The sequence below is a fragment of the Natator depressus genome, chromosome 1 (genome assembly GCF_965152275.1).
Source record: "Natator depressus isolate rNatDep1 chromosome 1, rNatDep2.hap1, whole genome shotgun sequence".
Taxonomy (NCBI): Eukaryota; Metazoa; Chordata; order Testudines; family Cheloniidae; genus Natator; species Natator depressus.
This window is the reverse complement of record NC_134234.1, coordinates 121,153,812-121,174,869: the sequence shown is the minus strand read 5'-3', so window position 1 is coordinate 121,174,869 and position 21,058 is coordinate 121,153,812. Positions and strand designations below refer to the sequence as shown.

The window sequence follows — 21,058 nt, the reverse complement described above, 5'->3', positions numbered from 1 at the left end:
CATTTAAAAGGAAGCAGGATCAATTGTGCTTGGGTGCAGCACCATGGAAGCTCCCTGGTGTGGGGAACTTGTACAATGTGTGAAAAATGTTGCAATGTGATTTTTTTTAAAGTAGCTATATTCCTTATCGCTGATTGCCATCTGAATTAAAAATCATTCTAATCTGAAAATGTTTAAAATGAAACTTCTATCATATGAAAGTGAAAAAACATCTTACGAGTTTTGAGAAAATACTATGGGTTATTTTGTTTTACTCTGCATGCGCACACAAATTGGGTGGAAAATTAGTGAGAAATTGTATAACTGAGTCCATCCCATTATTGGCATAGATTTGAGTTGTTGGTTGACTGAGCTTCTGTGTTCTCTCAGGATGGGCCGCCTCCAGGTTTGGGTCGTGTGATTGGAGAACTGGGAGAGGATGGCTGGATTAGGGTTCAGTGGGACACTGGCAGTACAAATTCTTACAGGATGGGGAAGGAGGGAAAATATGACCTCAAACTGGCTGAGCCACCACCTGCAGCTCAACCCACAACAGAAGACTCTGATACAGAGGATGATTCTGGTAAGAAAAAGTACTTTGTTAAAATGGAGGCAGACTTCTTTCTGAATCTTCAGTGTTAGGACTTTGTAAGATCAGCAAAACTCATTTCACAACAGGGAAAAAAAAATCCAAAAAGCTTTTTCTTTACTTACCTGGCATAAATTTATATGTGGCTGATGTTCCTCTTCAACATAGAAAAGCTATTTTGAAGGGATAGGAAGGTCATGCTTCTGCTGATCATGCATTTCGAAAGGAGGGGTATACTTTCCAACTACTATGATTTCAGTGCTGTATCATAGCAGGCACATCTGGATATGATAGTGCTAATTTTAATGTCAGAATTATAATAAATATTCCTAGGACGTGTGTTTGTCTCACATCTTGTCTTTCTCTCTTTTTGAAGTGTTGGTTTTCATGGGAAAAATGGTGTGGTGGGAAGAGCTTGGAAACATCCACAAGAACTACGTGATGACTTGCAATTTATACCGTGGTGTTTGAACTATAGGATGCTTTCCATGATAAGAGTTATAAAAATCATACTACTTCAAGTAGTGTCCCAATGGGTGCTCCACGTCAGGTGTGTGTGTCTCTCTCAAGCCCTTGAACAGAGCTTTTATGCTAGCAGTGCTTGTTTTACCTGTTCACGTGCCCTGTGCCTCCATGTACTGGACACCGAGGCCATATAGGGTTGCATGGGCGAACCAATGTCAGTTCCTTCTCTACTGCCTTGGCATGAGGCAGAGCTCTAGCGTGCCTGCCTTGAGTGTGCCTCGTCTATTTTGTATTCTTGTTGTTGTTGTTTAAGATTACTTAGTATAGTTTATCGTTAGTAGTAGTTATAGTTAGTTAGTAACTTTTAGTAGTGAGAGAATAGTTCCCCCCCCCTCTCTTTCTCCTTGGGGAGCCTTGTCTTCCTGGCAGGGTGTACCTGGCTTGCCAGGCTACAAAAGCTGCCTTTCCTGCCGAGAGGCTATACCTGTGATCGGCAGCCACTCGGGGGATTGATTTAAGTTATGCAACTTCAGCTATGTGAATAACGTTGTTATACCAATAAAATAAAAACCAGCAGGATCTCATGAAAGGGGAAAAGGCAAAATGCCACATTTATTGTGAATACAGAAAGAATCATAGTAAGCAGTTAGTTATAGCTATAACATTCCATTCAATTTTATATTTATTCACACATTCATTCATACACACACAGGTTCTACAAGGTTGTTAACATAGTTACCAGCCTTAGAGTTGCTCATGCCAAGCCACTGTCCAGGTGGCCTGGACACGAGGAGGGAGCAGGGCCTTGTCAGATGCACATCTGACACTCCTGGAAGTTGGTTTGCAGAATCAGACCCCAAAGTTCAGTTTCTAGAGTCCATTTTCATAGGAATTTATTCCTGTGCCAGTCTATGGGAATTACTTCATCATGCTGTTGCTGAATCAATCAGCAGATGTCACATTCCTGACGGCTCCGTGTTGTTCTTCGGTTCTCCCATCCTTGAAGCTGTTGGGTGGGTTCCAGTCTGCCCTCCAGGGGTCCTCTGGTTGTTTCCACTTGACGCCTTCTTCAGCCAATGGACACTGGATTCTTAGGCTGGCACCTCCGTGATCATTCAGTTATCCATACCAAGCATCCATCCACATACATCCTCTCTCTGTTTTAATCACAATTGTTAACAAAGCGAGATGAATACACCAAAAGGGCGGGGAGTCTCTGGGTGCTGTTTCTGTTACAAAGTATTGCTTTGAGAGCAGACTCTGTCTTAGGATGTACTAACACAATTAGCAGCTTGAAAGTGTCACACAGAGAGGGAGAGAAACAGTACCAAAAACCAAGAGACCTCTTAATTAGTAATACCCTGGAATTTAAACTATCGGGAGTCAAACTCATTTGTGATTTTAATACAAAACTTCTTTAATATGATCCAACGAAGCTGAAGTCGACTTACTTAGATCGACTTACTGTGGTGTCTTCGCTGCTGTGAGTCGACTGCCGCCGCTTCCCCGTCGACTCTGCCTGCGCCTCTTGTGGTGCTGGAGTATAGGAGTCGATGGGAGAGCGCTCGGGGGGTCGATTTATCGCGTTGCTGCCCGCTGATCTGGCGGGTAGTGAAGACATACCCTAGGTGTGTTGGTTGCTTGGGGGAGTCTCATGTCTCCCAGAGGTGCAATTTCTGCCTAGCCCTCAAGTCTAGGGCAAGGAAAAACAGGGAGATTAAGTTCAGACTGTTAAGGATGGAGTGCTCACTTCAACAAATATCTGAGTCAGGTCAGGGGGGCACCCCGACCCCCGGAATATCTGTCTCTGGACAGATGCATTCCCCTTTTGACCTTGGTATAGGCTTCCCGTAAGAAGGGGAGATTGTCGAAAGCTTCTGAGAAGGCTCCCAAAAAGAGTAAGGACTCCATCAGAAGGAGCCTGCTCTGAAAAAGCTTGGGTCCCCTGTCAGATCTGTGGTCTCCGAAGCTTCAACCTCTTGGCTAGGTACTGTGGGGTCAAAGGACTCCCCTTCTGGTACTGGCAGAACTGGAAAGCCCCAGAACTCAAGACAGAGACATGGCACCGACAGGGCTTCATTACCTTCTAGCAGGGACAGCATAAGCACCTGGGTCTGGTAATGTTGGGCTCAGTCCCCCAGTTGGCACCTACCCAGTTGGCACCCTTGTTACTGAGCAAGAAATGGCAGCAGGCTCCATCAGTGCTCACATCGGTATGCCCGTCAGCAGTGGTACTATCCGCTTCAGCCACCACATCAGTACCGATTCCTTACTTGGTATGGCAAGAATTTAGCAATGCAAGTAATAGATGAGCTGCAATCCCTGCTCCTCATAGGTAATGAGCATCTTCCTTTCCCCAGTACTGCAGGACTCTTTGCCTTTTTCTGTGGGGGCCTCAGCATTTTTATTGAGGAGGATGAAGGGGACTTCAAGGGTTCCCCTACGTATCCTGTCAGGAACCCATTGTTTGACAGTCACAGGGAAGATTGTGACCATCATCAAAGACGTTGGAACCAATTCTGCATGCCACTCCCACGCCTGTATGGAGTCCCCCCAGTGGGCTATATTGGGATCCCGGGCCTGCTTACTGATAGCAGCTCTCCAGACCACTAGTACTGTCTCGGAGGGAGACTAGGCTTATTCAGTCCTATACTCTCCAACCACACTCCTCATCCCCCACACAGGAGGAGACATTTGAGGAACAGGAATCCAGGGTGGCTAAAGAGGCTACCCCTCAAACATGCATTTAATCCTTATCTTCAACCAAAGCAGTTATGCCTCCACCACCTTACATGGCTGCTGATTTCCAGAAATTTAAAGACCTAATAAGCTGGGTAACTGACTCTCTTCAGATTCCACTCGAAGAGGTCAGGGATTCACATCACAAACTGCAGGATATTCTTCAATCAGCAATGCCCTCCAGGATGGCATTACCCATCAACAGGGTGCTCCTGGATCCAGCTAAGACTGTCTGACAAACACCTGCTACTATTCTACCAATGTGTAAAATGGAAGATAAAAAGTATTGTGTTCCCCCGGAGGACTCTGATATCTTGTTCTCCCTCCCCTGACCCTGGCAGTGGATGCAATAAAAGAGCAGGGTAGGCAGCACTTCTCAAGTTCTGCTCCACGTGACAAGGACCGTAAGAGACTGGATCTATTTGGCCAGAAGTTCAATTAGCAATTCTGCAGTTCAGAATTCAGAACTATCAGGCAGTAATGGTCAAATACAGTTTCGTGAACTATAATAGACTGATGGCCTTTATTGAACACCTGCCACCAGAACCATAAGGAACAATTCTAGTTCAACATTTCAGAGGGCCAATTATTGGCCAGGACCACTCTTCAAGCATCCATGGCAGTATTTATGTGCAGGGCATCATGGCTCTAGCTCCTGGTGTTTCAGTGAGAAATACAGAACACTGCTGAGGACTTCACTGCTGAACACTTCAATGGTTGTAGGCTTTTCTTGGAGACCACAGATGGAGGACACTGAAGGACTCTAGAGCCACTTTACATTCCCTGGGCATTTATACACCTACAGATAACTGTTTAGTAGGTCACAAACTGCCCAGAGATCACCTCCTGCTCAGTTCTCTGGATTCCATAGATCCACTGAGCTTCCACAGGAAAAGACACATTTCAGAGAGAGTGGGCCACCCGCCCTTTTTTCACAACCACCCAACCATCTTCTATGCAACAGTTTTGACGGGGTCGGTCGGGGGTTCAAATCCTCCCCCATGTCTACTTTTATAGCTGTGTTCGTTTGCCCACCACCCTCCCTTTGGAGATGCCTTTCCTATTTCCAACATGCCTAGAGGCGGATTACTATAGACAAGTGAGTCATAGAGGTCATAACATCCATTTTACATTCTTTCCTCCCTTCCACCCTTCCTTTTCCCCATCCCTCTTCAGGGGCCACGCTCATGAGCTTGTGTTGAGAGAGGAGGTGATCTTTTTCCTCTAGTTAGGAGCAATAGTCTCCTCCTCTTCACATGGGCAAGGGGTTTTACTCAAAGTATTTCCTTGTACCAAAGAAGGATGGAGGGTAGAGACTGATAGTAGATTTAAGACTTCTAAACAAGTTTATAAAGCCTTACAATTTCAGGATGGTGAGTTCTTTCACTGGAGAAGGGGGATTGATTTTCAGTCCTTGACCTACAAAATGCATATTTTCATATCCCAATATACCCTTTGCACAGGATAGATCTGTGATTCTCTATAGGGCAGGATCAGTTTCAATACCAAGTGCTCCCCCTTGATCTTTCCTTAGCCCCAAGGGTGTTCTCCAAGGTCCTGGCAGTAGCAGTGGTGATCCTAGTCTTCCATTACTTTGTTGACTGGCTACTCAAGGACCATTTTTATGAAGCAGTGTTATCTTCCACCCAGATGGCCCTTGCTCTTCTAGGAGTTGTCTTCAGCTAAATGTCAGGACATCCACATTAACCCCATAATTTAAGATACAGTTTATAGGGGCTTCCCTGGCTGCTGACGAGTTCAAAGCCTGCCTTCCCTTAGATAGGTTCATAACCAAGTCAAGTTTGGTATGGACAATCAGTGGAATCCTTGCACCACTATAAGGAACTGTCTTCAGCTCTGGGGACACATGGCAACTTGCACTTTTGTGACTGATTTTGCAAGGTTATGTCTCACTATTTTCAAGGTTGGCTCAGAATGTCCTATTCAGTAAGACACACCTTGGACAAACAGGTGACGGTTCCTATTTAAGTGAGGAACTCCTTGGATTGGTGGAGAGATCAACTCAATGTCTGTGAGAGTCTTCCTTTCTGTTGCCCTGCTCCATCACTAACTTTAACAACAGATGCATCATTGTGAGGCTGGGGAGTTCATCTCAATGCTTTCACAGCTCAGGGGAGATGGGCAACTCAGAAACAAATCTCCACATCAATCTGCTGGAGTTCAGGATTGTCAGGAATGCCTGCTTCCATTTTCTGTTTATCTCCTCTCACAGGAAGTGGGTTGCACAGTTCATCCTCCTCCTCAAGGGGTGACAGCACATTTTACCAGGTCACAAGCAACATACATGGCATTGCTTTAGAAAGTAGGGCTACTATATGTGTTTCCATACGTGCATTTTCAAAGCACTACGCTTTAAGCCATGCTGTCAGATCTGATGTGGCAGTTTTGTACTGCAGTACTGTCTTCAGTTCTGGCCTCCGTTCCAGTGCTCCCTCCTTCCCCTGAGGAAACTGCTCAGAAGTCACCTGAAATGGAGCATCCATAGAGATAGTACTTGAAGAAGAAGAGGTTACTCGCTTTGTGTAGTAACTTCAGTTCTTTCAGATATGTACCCTTGTGGGTGCTTTACTGCTCTCCCAATCTTTCCTTCTCTTCAGACTGTTCTCTGTGGAGACATTCGAGTGGAGAAGGGACTGAGGGAGGTTTGCCTGCACGTTTTTGTATAGCCTCAGTGTCCAGTGTGAGGAGGCATATAGGGCACGTGTGCGGGCCAGACTGGTACTACTAGTGGAAAATCTCTAATAAAATGTTTGAGAGTTGCATGTGCACCTGAAGTAAAGCACCCATAGGGACATACGTCTCAAAGAACTGCTGTTCTTTTGCCTTTTTCAGAACATTTTGTTTACTGTGTTAGCTTGTTACTAAAGTAATCCTGTATCTTTTGTCTCTTGCTTCAGAGGGAGAACAAGCTGAAAGGAATCTTCACCCCACTTCCACGATGCTGATGAGTACCGTGAACCTGTTACAGACGCTTTCTCTCTCTGCTGGAGTCCATGCTGAAGTTATGCAGAATGAAGCGACCAGAACTTTGTGTGGATTGCTTCGCATGTTGGTGGAGAGTGGAACGATAGATAAATCAAGTATGTGTTACATGGCATAGTCTGACCAAATAAACCCATCAGCTTTCAGGCGGTATATCTTGCCTGATTTTGCAGTAATTCCTTTATTTAATTCCTAGTCTTTTAAGGTCAAAGTTCAGTAACATTTAGACCTTCTCAAAGCATCAATTTTACATATTTGTGGAAACATCACAAATTGTTTTGTGGATAGAATACACATTTCTCTTAGTGCTGGTGTGCTGCACACTATACAAAGCCCAGACAATCCAAGCGGTAAATGGCTTCCATTATAAGGAATCTTAAGTCAAAAAGGACTTTTCAGGTTAGGAAGGACAGCATGACTTTATAATTAGGCGAATCATAAATTTGATGATATACATCATCTTTATAATACTAGTAACTTTAAGCAAATTTTCCAAAATGGACAGAATTGTAAGGTAGTGTAGTCAGTGTGTGGGTGAGAATTTGCTTGCAAGAGAGATTCTCTTTCCTGGAGTATGCCAGAAATTAATTCTTAATGGACTTCAACTAAACTGGAAGTCAGTTAATTAACTTTATATTTAGGGGCAATTTTGTAGCAGAGCTTTAAGATCTGTTTAACAAAGTGGATCACTTTGAGAAATTGTGGTACAGTTGGCTGAAAAGTCAGTGTTCATGTATTTTTATTTCCAGCTTCGTTGCCAAATAAGTTGGTTTATAAAGAGCAGCATAGAAGCTGGTGCACGTTAGGATTCATTCGAAGTATAGCACTCATGCCTCAGATGTGCAGCACACTTAGCACATCTCAGTGGATAACTTTGCTAATGAAAATTGTGGAGGGGCATGAATCTTTCACTGCTGCATCACTACAGAGACAGGTAATGTGTTTCCAGATCATTTTCATATGCAATGAATTTGGCATTTTTTGTCTTGTTACAGTACAATTTAAAAAGTGAACAGTTTTGAAGGTGCCTTTTATTTTCTTGAGTTGTAGGAAAGGTAATATCAGAATGTTCTTGCTTTAAAAATCCTCCTGCAAGTTAACACTGCACAGCAAGGTTATGTAAAATGTTGTTCAATGCAAGAGAGAGAGTTGGTTGGCACCTGTGGGTGGGCCTGATAGTAAAGGTTGCTAGGGAGGTGAACTGGCTATGCACACAGTCTCTACAACCACAACAGACAATTAAAGAAAAATGAACAAACTCAGACTATTTTAAATAAAATAACCAAATTGCTTAGCTTGCCTGTCCTTCTTTTTTATTGGCTTGCTATATCTTTGCATTCAAGTTAGTGATAAAGAGTGAGTGATCTAAAACTGCCTACAGGAAGGGGTTACCAGTCAGAACTGTACACTGATGTGTCATATTTATTGCCTGTGTAGTTTTTCCATTGTAAATAAATTTCTTCTGTACACAAGATTTGAACGTATATTTCTCCATTAATGGTGCTTTTCTGTTGCTTGCATCTTCTCAAAGGTAGCCCTGCCAATTAACTTAGGGCAGGAATATACAAACGTGATCCTGATCTCTTCCTCAATCTGATACATTTAGGTTGTGACTTTCTTTCAGTATGTACCAGAGGCTGTTCACTCATGCAGGATCTAAGTTGTGTTCTCACCCTTATGAGATTCTCTGTATTCAGCCAGCTAAACATAGTGGTATTTCAACTCTCTACTTTACTCTTACCCTAATTTTGAAACCAATTTTGGGACAGCAGAGAGCATTTCTTCCTTCTCTCCAAGGGGTTAGGACAAAAATGGGTGTGCTTCCTTAGCATGATTGAACAAATGGAGCTGCAAAAAGCTGAAAGGAGCTCCATTTGTGAGGGGATCCTTTTGGGAGCTGCATAAAGAGAGCCTTCATGCACTGGCTCCATGACTGCAGAAGACATTCTTCCAGGGAAAGGTGATCAGTGTGGATAGCTTGTGGTGGGCCACTGTTTTTATATGCATGATTCAAAACTTATCTAGAGACACCTCTGCAAGGGTGGATCAGTCTTCTCTTAGTGTCCAGGGCCCAGAAGACAAAGCTGTCCTTGTTGACTGGAGAATAGTCAAGATTAATAAGTAACCATCATACCTCCCCATCTGGCCCGGGATCATGGAGGGGGCTGGGAGAATGGTGACAAAACTCTGGAGTGCTGGACTCTGAAGACATATCTGTGCTGTTCTAGATGTATATTGCAAGAAAGATGCAACCTACTTGTATTGGACGTGGGGAGTTCATTCCCAAAAAGAAAACCAGTTTTCCAACTTAAAATGCAGATGCATATTTATTTGCTACATTGAGAGACAGTGATACTAAGCGTTGGCTATATGCGAAAAGCTCCTCAAGCATTGTTCTGGCTGCTGTTTGCACTCTGATAACATTACCTCTTACGTTGTTAGGCTCCTGTGCCTTCACTGGAATAGAGTTAGGGTGTAAACTAATTCACCCAAAAGTGTGTATTAGTATGACTGCTGTCGGTTCTTATATTTGGAATCCAAACCACATCTCTTTCCCCATCACTTTAATTCCTGTTCTGATACTTCTTTGTTTTTAAGTCTTATGAGGGTGATCTTACTTTTTGCCAATCTGTGTAGCTCTACGGAGGAGCCCTGTGTGCTTTGATGCTGGGCAGTGTTAAATTAGGATTGCCAGTTTTGATTGGACATATTCCTGGAGGTTTCATCCCATGGCAGTCTTTAATTAAAGATTAATCTTCAATTCCTGGAGTCTCGGGGACCATCCTGGAGGGTGGGCAACCCTATGTTAAATACAACTACTACTAGTATTAAATTAGCAGTTCCTCTTAATATTGATAAATGGGCAAACAAGCAAGAAAATAACTAGGTAGCTATGGACCGTTTAAGTTTTAGCAACCAAAATTGTAGGGAAGAGCACAAAAGATGGCTAATAGTTAAGTCTTTCATTTCCATATAGATATTTCTAATTCAAATGTTCTTGTTTTAGAATCCTGATCCTATAGAACTTATTTGCTGAAATGACTTGAAATAAAATAACACTAATTCTAATATCTACTTTTAGATCCTTGCTGTGCATTTATTAAAAGCGGTACTTCCATCCTGGGACAAAACTGAAAGATCAAGAGACATGAAATTTCTTGTGGAAAAACTATTTGGTTTCTTAGGCAGCCTACTTAGTACTTGCTCTTCAGATATCCCACTACTCAGAGGTAGAGCAATTTTTTCCTTAATGGTTTAATTTGTTTTTCCTATCTTAAATCAGCTGCTGAGATTCTGCTATTTCTTTTCAGAATCTACTCTGAGGAGGAGGAAGGCCAGGCCTCAAGCATCTCTAACGGCAACTCACAGCAGTACTTTAGCAGAAGAGATAGTGGCACTGCTGAGGACACTCCATTCACTAAGCCAGTGGAATGGACTCATAAACAAGTACATCAACTCTCAACTAACCTCCATCACCCACATCTTTGCAGGAAAACAGTCAGAAGGGGTAGTTTCCACGTTTTAAAATTAGCTCATTTTTCTCTAGAAGTGTTAATTTTTAATGTTGTTAAAATAGTGTTAATATTTAAAATGTTAAAGCTTGATTTTAAAACTATTCTATGTAAAATTATTTTTTGTATTGCAACTTTCAACTGGATTGATGACTATATAAATTATTTTTTTTAATGAAGTAGATAAAAGTACTAGTTTTCTCCCTACAGTTAATTTTACTATTCTTTATCAGGCTGTTTTAGAAGACTACTTCACTGATTCTGAGAATCCAGAGGTGGGAGGCTTAATGGCTGTACTAGCAGTGATTGGCGGAATAGACAGTCGGTTGAGATTGGGTGGACAAGTCGTTCATGATGAATTTGGAGAAGGCACAGTGACGCGCATCACACCAAAAGGAAAAATCACTGTTCAATTCTATGACATGCGAACATGTAGAGTGTGCCCCTTAAGTCAACTAAAACCAGTAAGTAAAACCGGTCTTTAATATTACAGAAAGTGTGAAAATTGTGTTTTTTGTGAAAAAAGAAACTTAACTTGGCTCTGTTTTACAAAGAAGAAATAGGCTAGTCTGACCAAGAGTAGGATGTGTGGTATAAAAAATTATTTGTCCAGGGAATATACATCTGCTAGTCCCACAATTGTGCATTTCATGCTCATTTACAAATCAGGGCAGTCTTCATGCATGTCTTTGCAGGGCTTTATCTTCATTAGAAAAAAATATATTAACTCAGTTTAGCTGTTTTCACTAGTTAAAAAGGTGTGCAAACTCAGGGTTAAATCCTAGTGAAGACAAGGCAGCTTGTAGCTTTCATGTTAATAAGCAAGTTGAGATAGACTAGGATACACCATAGTCTCATCTGCTAATTAGTGTGAAAACTAGAAACTGCCTTGTCTTCACTAGGATTTTGCCTTGCGTTAACACAATTTTTTTTTTTTTGCCTTGTGAAGTCACAGCATAAGAGGCTCCCGTGCACTTAAAGCCCCAGTCTGTTGCAGGGGTTGCAGTTGACACTCATGCTATCTGCTTTTCCTTTCTGCCGGTGATACTCAGATCCTTCTACTTATGACTACAGTCCTAGCAGCTCCTTTATTTTCTTAGGGTTTTTATGAATTTCTAAAGATTTGAAAAATGCTTAACCTTTTGGTTCTTTTAGCTTCCAGTGGTGGCTTTTAATGTGAACAACTTGCCATTCACTGAACCCATGTTGTCTGTCTGGGCTCAGCTGGTAAACTTGGCCGGAAGTAAAATAGAAAAACACAGAATGAAGTCTCCCAACCAGGGTCTTTCAGGTACAGTTTCCTGTTTATCATACGTTAACCCTTCTCTGGAAAATATTGCTAACGTTAAATATATATTAGGAAGGTACAGAAGTTCTGTGGAAAGTTGTTTTCTACTTGGTCAGCATTGAGTAGGAAGTGATATATGAAGGCACATACCACCACTTACCCCAGAGTGGAGCAAGAGTCGTAGGAGAAGCACATGCAAGTACGCAAGGAAGTACATTGATGCACTGTACAGGGTATCCAGTTTATATCTTGGCTTGAAGAATGGCTGCCATCTATGACGTAAATGTAGTTTGAGCCTGGAGTCTTTGTTGCATATTGAGTTGTCTGAAAATAGTTGACGCACCTGATATCTATCTAGTTTGCTCATACCTGTTGCATTTTAAGCAGTGTGCGTGACTTAGTTAGTGCATGTCAAGCTGTGGTGTAAATCTACATGATAGCGTGCCATTCACCAGCTCTGTGTGTGTGTGTGTGTGTATCCTGCTACTGTGCGCTAAAAGTTTCCTACTGCACATTGGCCGTACATCAGTGCATGGTTGCAGCATCTACACAAAGTGTTGGTGCCTAATATGCTAGTGCACTGTAGAATAGCACCCCACATTGCCACCACTAACTGTTTGTCTAGACAAACCTTAAGTTCACGAAGTGCATGGCAGCTGAGATGCACTCTCTTAGTATTGACATCTGGAGTAGGTCCAGTGTGGGTTTCTTATAATGAGGCACTTAAACTTTATATTTTAGTCCTATCATCTTGTTTGAGCTTACCATTCATAACTGTTGGTACTAAAAATGTATTTTTGTGATGGGATCATCAGATTGTAAAAATAAATGTTTGCCTTTGTTACTTTGAATGCTGTTGCTTTCTGGTTAATGGCCATTTTATGTTTTTGATAGGTCAAGTGGATTTGGATCTGCTGAGATGCCAACAGTTAAAATTGTACATATTGAAAGCAGGTCGAGCTCTGCTTTCTCACCAGGATAAATTAAGGCAGATCTTATCTCAACCAGCTGTACAAGAGGATGGATCGATTCCCACAGGTACAGCTTTTTATCGTAACAAGATGAATTAGTTGTCCTGTCAGCCACATGCTTTTCAATATTTAACCTCTTGTTGATTATTGGTCTTCAAAATAAAATGTCTTCAATGTCCTCTCGAGTTTAAAATGTAACTAATATGTATGGTTATGGGTTGTGTGGTGACTTTATTCTGCAGCTATACCTGATGAGTATGTACCTTGCATGTTGTGGTCTGAGGATAGAACTCAGGCTTTTGACCTCAAAGACTCAGATGATAATTTAGAAACAGTTTTTGAAAATATTTACTGGTCCTGAAAGTGTTATCCTGTTGTTTTTAGATTAGGCGGGTAAAGATTTTGGACACTAAAGTGCTGATCACCTAACTTATGATTCTTACATATTGAATATGACTTTAATATTTTTATTTGAATACTAAATTTGTAAACACCTCTCAATGCTGCCCCAAAATTTAAATAAAACACATTTGTACCTCTTGTTATGGCTTCTTCTGTCATTTTCAAGGTGGTGATTGATGTCTTAAGCAGTTTCTCTTTCTACTTGAAGAGGGGCTACAAATGGTAGATTGAAATTAAGTGGAGAAAATAGTGATCTTGGGGGATGGAGGAGAAAAGGAAGTCTAATGTCTATTGCACTTTAATTCATTCGGCTCTTCTTAAACATGTGGATGAGAACTGCTCAAGTCATCACCAGATGCCCCTTCTTAATTCACTGGGATATGGAACACAATGGAGAGGTATTACTCTAAAATTTTAAACTTACATATACAGTTGAACCTCAGAGTTATGAACACCAGAGTTACAAACTGACAGGTTAATCATATACTTCATTTGGAACCGGAAGTACACAGCTAGGCAGCAGCAGTAACAACAACAACAACAAAAGCAAGTACAGTACTGTGTTAAATGTAAACTACTAAAAATAAGGTGGGGGGGGGGGGTTGTTCTTTTTTAAGAGATTTGACAAGGTAAGAACTTGTTTCTGTGCTTGTTTCATTCAAACTAAGGTGGTTAAAAGCAGCATTTTTCTTTTGCATAGTAAAATTTCAAAGCGATATTAAGTCAATGTTCAGTTGTAAACTTTTGAAAGAACAACCATCATGTTTTGTTCAGAGTTACGAACGTTTCAGAATTATGAACGATCTCCATTCCCGAGGTGTTTGTAACTGAGATTCTGTATTTTGTGCAACTAAGGTTTTACAAATGTTAACATTCAGTAACAAATAAGAAATGAATATGTATCAATAAGTTAGGTAACCAGCTTTATCACATAATTCTAATTATCATCTTGCTTTCATTTTGCTTAAATGATTTTTTTAGCAACTAATTATTCAGTAGTTGCAAAAACCTGAAGATTAATACTTTGCCTCCTGAAAGCAGGGTTTTAAAGTTTTCTCTGATTTTATAAAGTAATGATTGCTGATTCTGTGGCTCTTGTGCTAGCATCTGCTAAAATCATGTTGAAACTCAGCTGAATGTTAGAAAAGGCAAGATGATCAGATTGGTGTCATTTTAAAACTGGATATTCTCTAACTTCTCAGAGCTAGAAACAAGTGCTATATTAGTAGTAAAAATGGAATGCTGGGACTTCTCTATTATATTTAATATTTCTTTCTAGTCTTTTCTGGTTTGTATGTCAGCTATTACTGGTCTTGGGAACCAAATGTTGAGTCAGTATATTTTTCTTTCCTTGCTTCAACTGCTGGAGTGATGGGAAAACATCCTTCAAAAGTACAGAATCCAAACCTAGTCAGTCAAAAAGAAGTGTACTCTTTTGGAGGAGTGGTGATCTCTGGGGTCATAGAATATTCTTTTAATGACTCCCTCTTGTTAGGGAGAGAGAGGGCTCCATCTAGAGCCTATCAAACATGCTGTCAGCATCAGTTAGAGGGGGAGAACACAAGGACTGTACCAAGTGTTCTCCAAGAGCGTAGTATGCTTCCTTTTGTAATAATGTCAGGTCTGGTAAGATAAGAATTCAAGCTTAATAGTGCGTGCCCACTATGCCAAGTGGCTTCTGCCAGACTAGCTCTAGATATGGTAGTAAAACTAGTGTTTGACTAGAAGTTTAGCTCTTTTGAGGCTTGTGTTCAGAAAATTTGCTGTACTGCACATGTTCCCTTCTAAATTTGAGATGGAGTGTGGTGGACATCATTCCTTTGTATGTTTGATCCACAAGACGCTTTAACACAGCATAATTTACCTTATATTAATTGTAATTTTATTGACTAAAACTCGTTTATTTCAGAGGATGGAGCAGTTGCATCCCCTGACATAGGAGACATGTCTCCTGAAGGACCTCAACCTCCCATGATCCTCTTACAGCAGCTTCTGACAGCTGCTACCCAGCCATCACCTGTGAAAGCAATATTTGACAAACAAGAGCTTGAGGTACAATCAGTGTTCTTTCCTCATTTAAAACTTTCTACTGAGCACTCAAATTCAAATTCCCATTGATGACTCTTACTTGTCATTTTTCAAAGATTCTGTAAATGAAGCTGAACATTTACTGATGTACAGTACATATAGATTGCTAGTTCTACCTAGACTTCAGTGTGTGTTTACTTGTCTTCGCTTAGGCTGCTGCTTTGGCAGTGTGCCAGTATCTAGCTGTGGAGTCCACACATCCTTCCACTCCACTGTTCGAAGACTGTAGCTCCAGTGAGGCCACAACACCTGTTACAGTGCAGCATATCCGACCTGCAAAAGTGAAGAAACGCAAGCAATCTCCCATTCCACCCCTCCCTATTGTAGTTCAGCTTATGGAAATGGGATTTCCTAGGAAAAATATTGAATTTGCACTGAAGTCGCTCTCAGGAACCTCCGGAAGTGCTTCTGGATTACCAGGTATTTTACATAGTTACCATTAATAATTTCCCTTCTTCCCCATAACATTAACAGACTAGAATGCTACTAGTACGGAGAATTTAAACTTCTGTATGACATACCAAAGGAAGCCCATATTAATTTGGTTGGCTTATTGTTTTCTCCACTAGGAGTGGAAGCCTTGGTTGGTTGGCTGTTGGATCACCCTGATGTCCAGATTACTGATCTCTCAGATGCTGATACTGTATCTGATGAATATTCAGATGAGGAGATGGTAGAAGATGTGGAAGAAGCTGAGGCTGCTTGTCCTGTCGTAAGTATTTAGTCACTCCAAAATAGATTAAAAATAAAAAATTAATGGATTAAAAAACATGATTGCAAGATGTGGAATTATATCCTTCACTTACAAATTACAAAGGGTGTCATGCTACCCCCATCAAATCTGTTCATCGACAGTTTTAAGTTTTGAAAGACCTGCATCTATAGCATTTCACTTGGCTTTTCTCTTCAATACTGAACTGGAGACCATAATTACTGGTCAGATGTTTCTCATAGGAGACTATATCTGTGAATTTTTACAATAGACAACACACTTTGCTTGTGCATTAACAAGCATTTCAGTGCCACTAGTGTGTCGGATAGTTCAGGCTTCAGGAATGATTTCAAAAATTCTGTTTAGCCTTTTTTGGAAACTATATCAACCTTGACTGAGTTTGAAGTTTAGACATTTTTAAAGTGTCTCTCCTTCTATCCCAGTGATTTGAAAAATAAAAGTATGATACTTTGGCTACTCAAAGCATGACTTGAATGGCACTGAAAGCCACAAGTGAAATCACTTAATTTTTTAGTTTATAAAAACTATGGCTTTCAAAGGCAAAGACAATAAAGTGGCCTATCAAACTAACAATGTCACCCGTAGCAGTTCTGAATATGAATTGCACTATTTTTCTATACACTTTCAGGCAACCTAAATCTGTGTATCAGAGGTTATATCAGTAAATAGCAGTCAAGAGGAATATCTGCAGTATTCTTGGTTTCCTCAGATTCCTGTGTCTAAGATGTACTGGCATGTGATTGATTTGATAATCACAATAGGAAAGGATGCATACTATTTGGGAAGAAGAAAAGCCCTGAATTTAGTGGTAAATTATCCAAATTGATAACCTGAGCAAGTTTATAGTTCTAGATTATCAAGATTTAGTAGGTGGCTTAAATTTAAAAGCTTTGTTTGCTCCTACTCCCCCCCCCCCTTTTTTTTTCTTTTTGCATAGTTTTTGTAATAGTAACTCTTTTTGGCTTGCTTCAGGAGTCCTGGAAACTTGCTATTACTCAGCTTGCCCAGTTATTCTGGGTACTAAGCCATAGTCTCAAGTGCAGCAGACCATAAATGCTAGCCCTTTAGTGAGTTGAATCACAGAGTTATCTTGTTTCTTTGTTCTTTATCTTCACTGTCCCTGCTAATGTGCTTATTTCTCTCCACTGAAAGCAACTACACACTTTTAAAATGTCCATGTTTGTTGTGTGTGTTTTTACAGTCTAGTGGTGCTGTTGTTACAGAAAGCCAAACTTATAAGAAACGAGCTGATTTCTTAAGTAATGATGATTATGCCGTGTATGTGCGAGAGAACATTCAGGTAAGCATGGTGGTGAAAGCTGTGTGGAATGTAACTTTTCTCTAAGAGCTCCTTTAACTGCAGGCTTTATGGGATTTTATGATCCTGTTTTATCTAGGTGGGGATGATGGTTAGATGCTGCAGGACCTATGAGGAAGTTTGTGAAGGAGATGTAGGTAAAGTTATTAAATTGGATCGAGATGGACTACATGACCTCAATGTGCAATGTGATTGGCAACAAAAGGGTGGCACTTACTGGGTCAGATATATCCACGTTGAGCTTATAGGTGAGTTGAATATTCATTAACTGCTGTTTAGTACAGCGGTGTCCAGACTTTTCCTGTTGCGCCTCCCCTTACCAGCAATGGAATCTGTCCGTGCCCTCACTCCATTACTTCACAGTTGGCTCAGCAAAGTAGCTTGGGTTAAGGGAGGATCAGAACTGGATATGGGGAATGGAGGCAGAGCAGGGGGTGGCATGGAGCTCGGGCTGGGGCTGGAGCTGGACAGGAGGTGGAGTGCAGCAGGGGCCGGAGCTGGGTTTTGGCTGGGGGTGGAGCTGGGCTGGGGGTGGAATGGAACTGCAGCTGGGGTCTGAGCTGGTCAGACAGCAGAGCAGGGCTGGGTGGCACTCTTTCCCCACGCCCAGTTGGGGCTGGTCTGGGCCCTTCAGTATGTCAACCCCTTCCCCCCCCGAGCATTTGGAGGGTGAGTCCCACTGGTCTAGTAACTATCTGTACAGTATGCCAAAGGAGAATGCAAGCTTAAAAAATAACGTGCTTATTTTTTAAACTTTTGTAGGATTCCCACCACAGAGTTCTCCTTCTCACATTAAGATTGGTGACAAAGTGCATGTGAAAACCTCAATTACTACACCCAAATACAAATGGGGATCTGTTACTCACAGGAGCGTGGGGGTTGTAAAAGGTAATGTAGACTTCCAAAAATGAAAAAAAATTCACACATTTTGAACTATATGGATATTATTCTTGCTTTATAAAGTGAAAGGAAGAGAAACTTTTGGCACAGCAGCAGCTGTGGAAGACTATAATGATTAGAGAGACTATAAAGACTTTTTGTTGTTGCCCAGTGTGAGCTGGAAACACAAATGCTCTTGTGTCCCCTTTTTGTTAATACTTTGATCTGCGTTCTCAAAGGTACTTATACACCCCCATACACCAGTTTTAATGTGTAACACACCCAGTTCCAGTAGAGCTTCCCCAGCTGTGGACACTCACTAGGTTGTTGTGTTTGGAGCCCACTTCGGTAGGACCTGTGCGCTCTTGAAACATGAACAGAGTCAAGGCACTGCCCTTGGCTGGGGTCTCAAGACAGGCTCTCTGAGTGCAGATCCTTTGTCTAACACCTCTTCTGAGAAACGAGATCCTGTGGTCCAACTACCTAGCCCTTGGAACTCCTGCTGACTCCTCAGAGCTTTAGAACACACAGCCAGAACTCATGTCGTGTGGGTGCTCAGGGTTTACAATTTAACTCTTCATGGGCATGTGACCGTGAAAGCCAACAGACACACACACAGGTAGATTTTGACAGGATTCTAAATACCATTACTCTTTACTTAGCCTCATGAGCGACACACAGATCTAGACGAAATAATAAACACAATTATACACATTTTGCTATCTGTTTCTTCATCTACGTCAGAGTTCGAGTGATGGTCCCTGTGTGTATTCCACACTTGGGATACCCATGTGCCCGAGTTCAGAATTTTTTGCAACCAGTGTCGGTTGGCTCACACATGCAACGTAGCTCTCCTTGTGCTCTAAACCGAGGACATAAAAGGTGGTGCAGGCCAATACATCTCCAGTTCCTTCTGACTGCTTTATGGTTTGAGTCAGAATGTTTGGTGTCTTTGGCTCCCTTTTTTTATACTGCATCATTGCTATAAGCTATTGTGTATATAGTTAGTTTTTCGTGGTTTTCGTAGTATAGTCTAGCATAGTATAGTTAGCTAGTGCTTTCCCCCATTTTCTTCCCCAACCGGGGACTTTTTCTCCTGCGCAATCTTGAATTATATCCAGGGTCCTTGGATTCAAAAACTCTATTTCCTGCCCTCGCTCCTTTTGGGTGAGTGATGAATATCAATATTGCCTGGGTGAGATTCATATTTCTGCCAGTTGCAGCATCTGCTACTCTTTTCCCCGCCAGAATTTATGAGGATGGGGAATGGCTGGCATCTGATGGGCAATTCCTATGAGAAAGTCCAGTGGGCAACCAGTGTTCTGCTCAGCCTTCTGCAGGTGTCTGGATCAATCATGAAAAATTCACACTGACAACCACGAGACACTGGACTCGAGCACAGCAAGAGGTTTCAGGCCCTGAGTGCTCTCATACATGAGGTCACTTTCGGACCCAGAACATGAATGAGAATTTACCTTTCCCTCCTCAGCCACTTGGCCTCATGCACACACATGACACTGTTTGCCAGGTTTCATCTTTGTTGCCTACCAGACAGGTTTCTCTCCATGTATTCCACCAAAGAAGGACAACATAAAAGGCAAAGTTGCAGTTCCGCTCGGAGTACTAGACTCTCGTCGGGTGCAAAAAGGGTTCGGTAGAAGAAGAAAGGGTAGGGATCCATTTCTTCACACTGACTCCGCAGGCAACCATCGTGAGCTACACCTCCCTCTTGGGTTGGCTCACATGAGTGATCATATGGCACAAGGTGTTTGGACCCTGTGGGATTCCATAATGCATATCAATTTACTAGAACTCTGGGTGGTCCATCTAACCTGCAACACCTCCCTCCCACTCATCTGATCCTGACATGTCCAAATAATGTCAGACAACATAAAAATGGTATTTTATATAAACAAGCTGGGAGGAGCAAGATGTTTCCATCTGTGTACAGAGACGGTCACCTTGTGAAATTTGTGCATCTACCATCATAACCTTAGCAGCAGCATATTTATCAGAGGTGCAAAACTCCTTAGCAGACATTCTTCTGCAAATCATGAATGGGAGAGTCATAATTTGATACTCATGTCATGGAAGGGTCTCTGGGGTATATCTTCCCTCTCATTCCATTGATGCCACAAGTTCTACTGAAGATCTGCCAGGACAGAGCTCCTGTCGTCATGATTGCATCCAACTGGCCAAGACCTTTCTGGTTTACGGTTCTGCTGAAAGTTTCAGTTCAACCACCCACGAACACCCCGTATTGCCGTACCATCTAACACAGCATAGGGGCAGTTTCAGGAATCCCAATTGAGGCCACTGCAACTCATAGCCTGGTATTTGGATGGGCATCGGAAATAGGGTGCTCATGTTCCAAAACAGTGCAGTCTATTATTAACCAAAGCAGAAAAGACTCTACGAGAAGCTGTTACTCAGCAAAATGGAAGTGTTTCTTCTCTTGAGCTCAGCAATGCAACTTGTTGCTCTGATAACTTAGAGTACATACTTACCTCTTAAGTCTTAAGATTTCATGATCAGTTCTCTGCGTGTGTATTTAGCACACTTTCCATTCTCCAGTGGATACAACGTTTACTCATTCTGACACAACTAGGTTTCTGAGGGGCATTCTCAGATGCTTTCCACCTTTGAAGTTCGCATCTGACTGGGACCTCAGTTTTGGTCTGTCGTTTCTCACTAAACTTCCCTCTAATCACATGCTCTATGACATATCTGTTTGTGAAGGTGGCCTTTCTAATAGCTGTAATGTCAGCCAGTAGAGTCAGTGAGCTGGAAGCACTCATGGCTGACTCACCATATACTACCTTCTATGAAGAAAAGTTCTCATTATGACTCCACTCTAAATTGATTCGTAAAGTAGTTTGTTTCATATCAGTCAGGTAATCCACTTACCAGTATTTTTTCCAAACCCACATGCCTCAGCTGAAGAGAGATGGCTCCATTTTCTGGACATCCAAAGGACTTTGGCCTTTTATCTACAAAGAACAAAGAATGCTAGGAAAACACCTAAACTATTTGTGTCCATAGTAGAGCGATCAAGGGGTTAAGCTGTACTGATGCAGAGACTTCAGAATGGG

At 41.7% G+C, this 21,058-nt stretch overlaps 1 protein-coding gene across 4 annotated transcripts in view; it reads left to right on the top strand.

Annotated features, from left to right (window-relative positions):
* HERC2 (HECT and RLD domain containing E3 ubiquitin protein ligase 2) overlaps positions 1 to 21,058 on the top strand; it is a 197,846-nt gene that overhangs the window by 95,234 nt on the left and 81,554 nt on the right. For all 4 annotated transcript variants that reach the window (XM_074965634.1, XM_074965610.1, XM_074965626.1 and 1 more), the window contains exons 37-50: positions 370 to 562; positions 6,691 to 6,873; positions 7,525 to 7,709; positions 9,858 to 10,005; positions 10,087 to 10,283; positions 10,521 to 10,751; positions 11,443 to 11,578; positions 12,470 to 12,613; positions 14,858 to 15,000; positions 15,189 to 15,456; positions 15,606 to 15,748; positions 16,971 to 17,069; positions 17,167 to 17,335; positions 17,850 to 17,975. In XM_074965634.1, the coding sequence (XP_074821735.1) occupies positions 370 to 562; positions 6,691 to 6,873; positions 7,525 to 7,709; positions 9,858 to 10,005; positions 10,087 to 10,283; positions 10,521 to 10,751; positions 11,443 to 11,578; positions 12,470 to 12,613; positions 14,858 to 15,000; positions 15,189 to 15,456; positions 15,606 to 15,748; positions 16,971 to 17,069; positions 17,167 to 17,335; positions 17,850 to 17,975 (2,365 nt within the window). The remainder of the gene's footprint in view (positions 1 to 369; positions 563 to 6,690; positions 6,874 to 7,524; positions 7,710 to 9,857; positions 10,006 to 10,086; positions 10,284 to 10,520; positions 10,752 to 11,442; positions 11,579 to 12,469; positions 12,614 to 14,857; positions 15,001 to 15,188; positions 15,457 to 15,605; positions 15,749 to 16,970; positions 17,070 to 17,166; positions 17,336 to 17,849; positions 17,976 to 21,058) is intronic.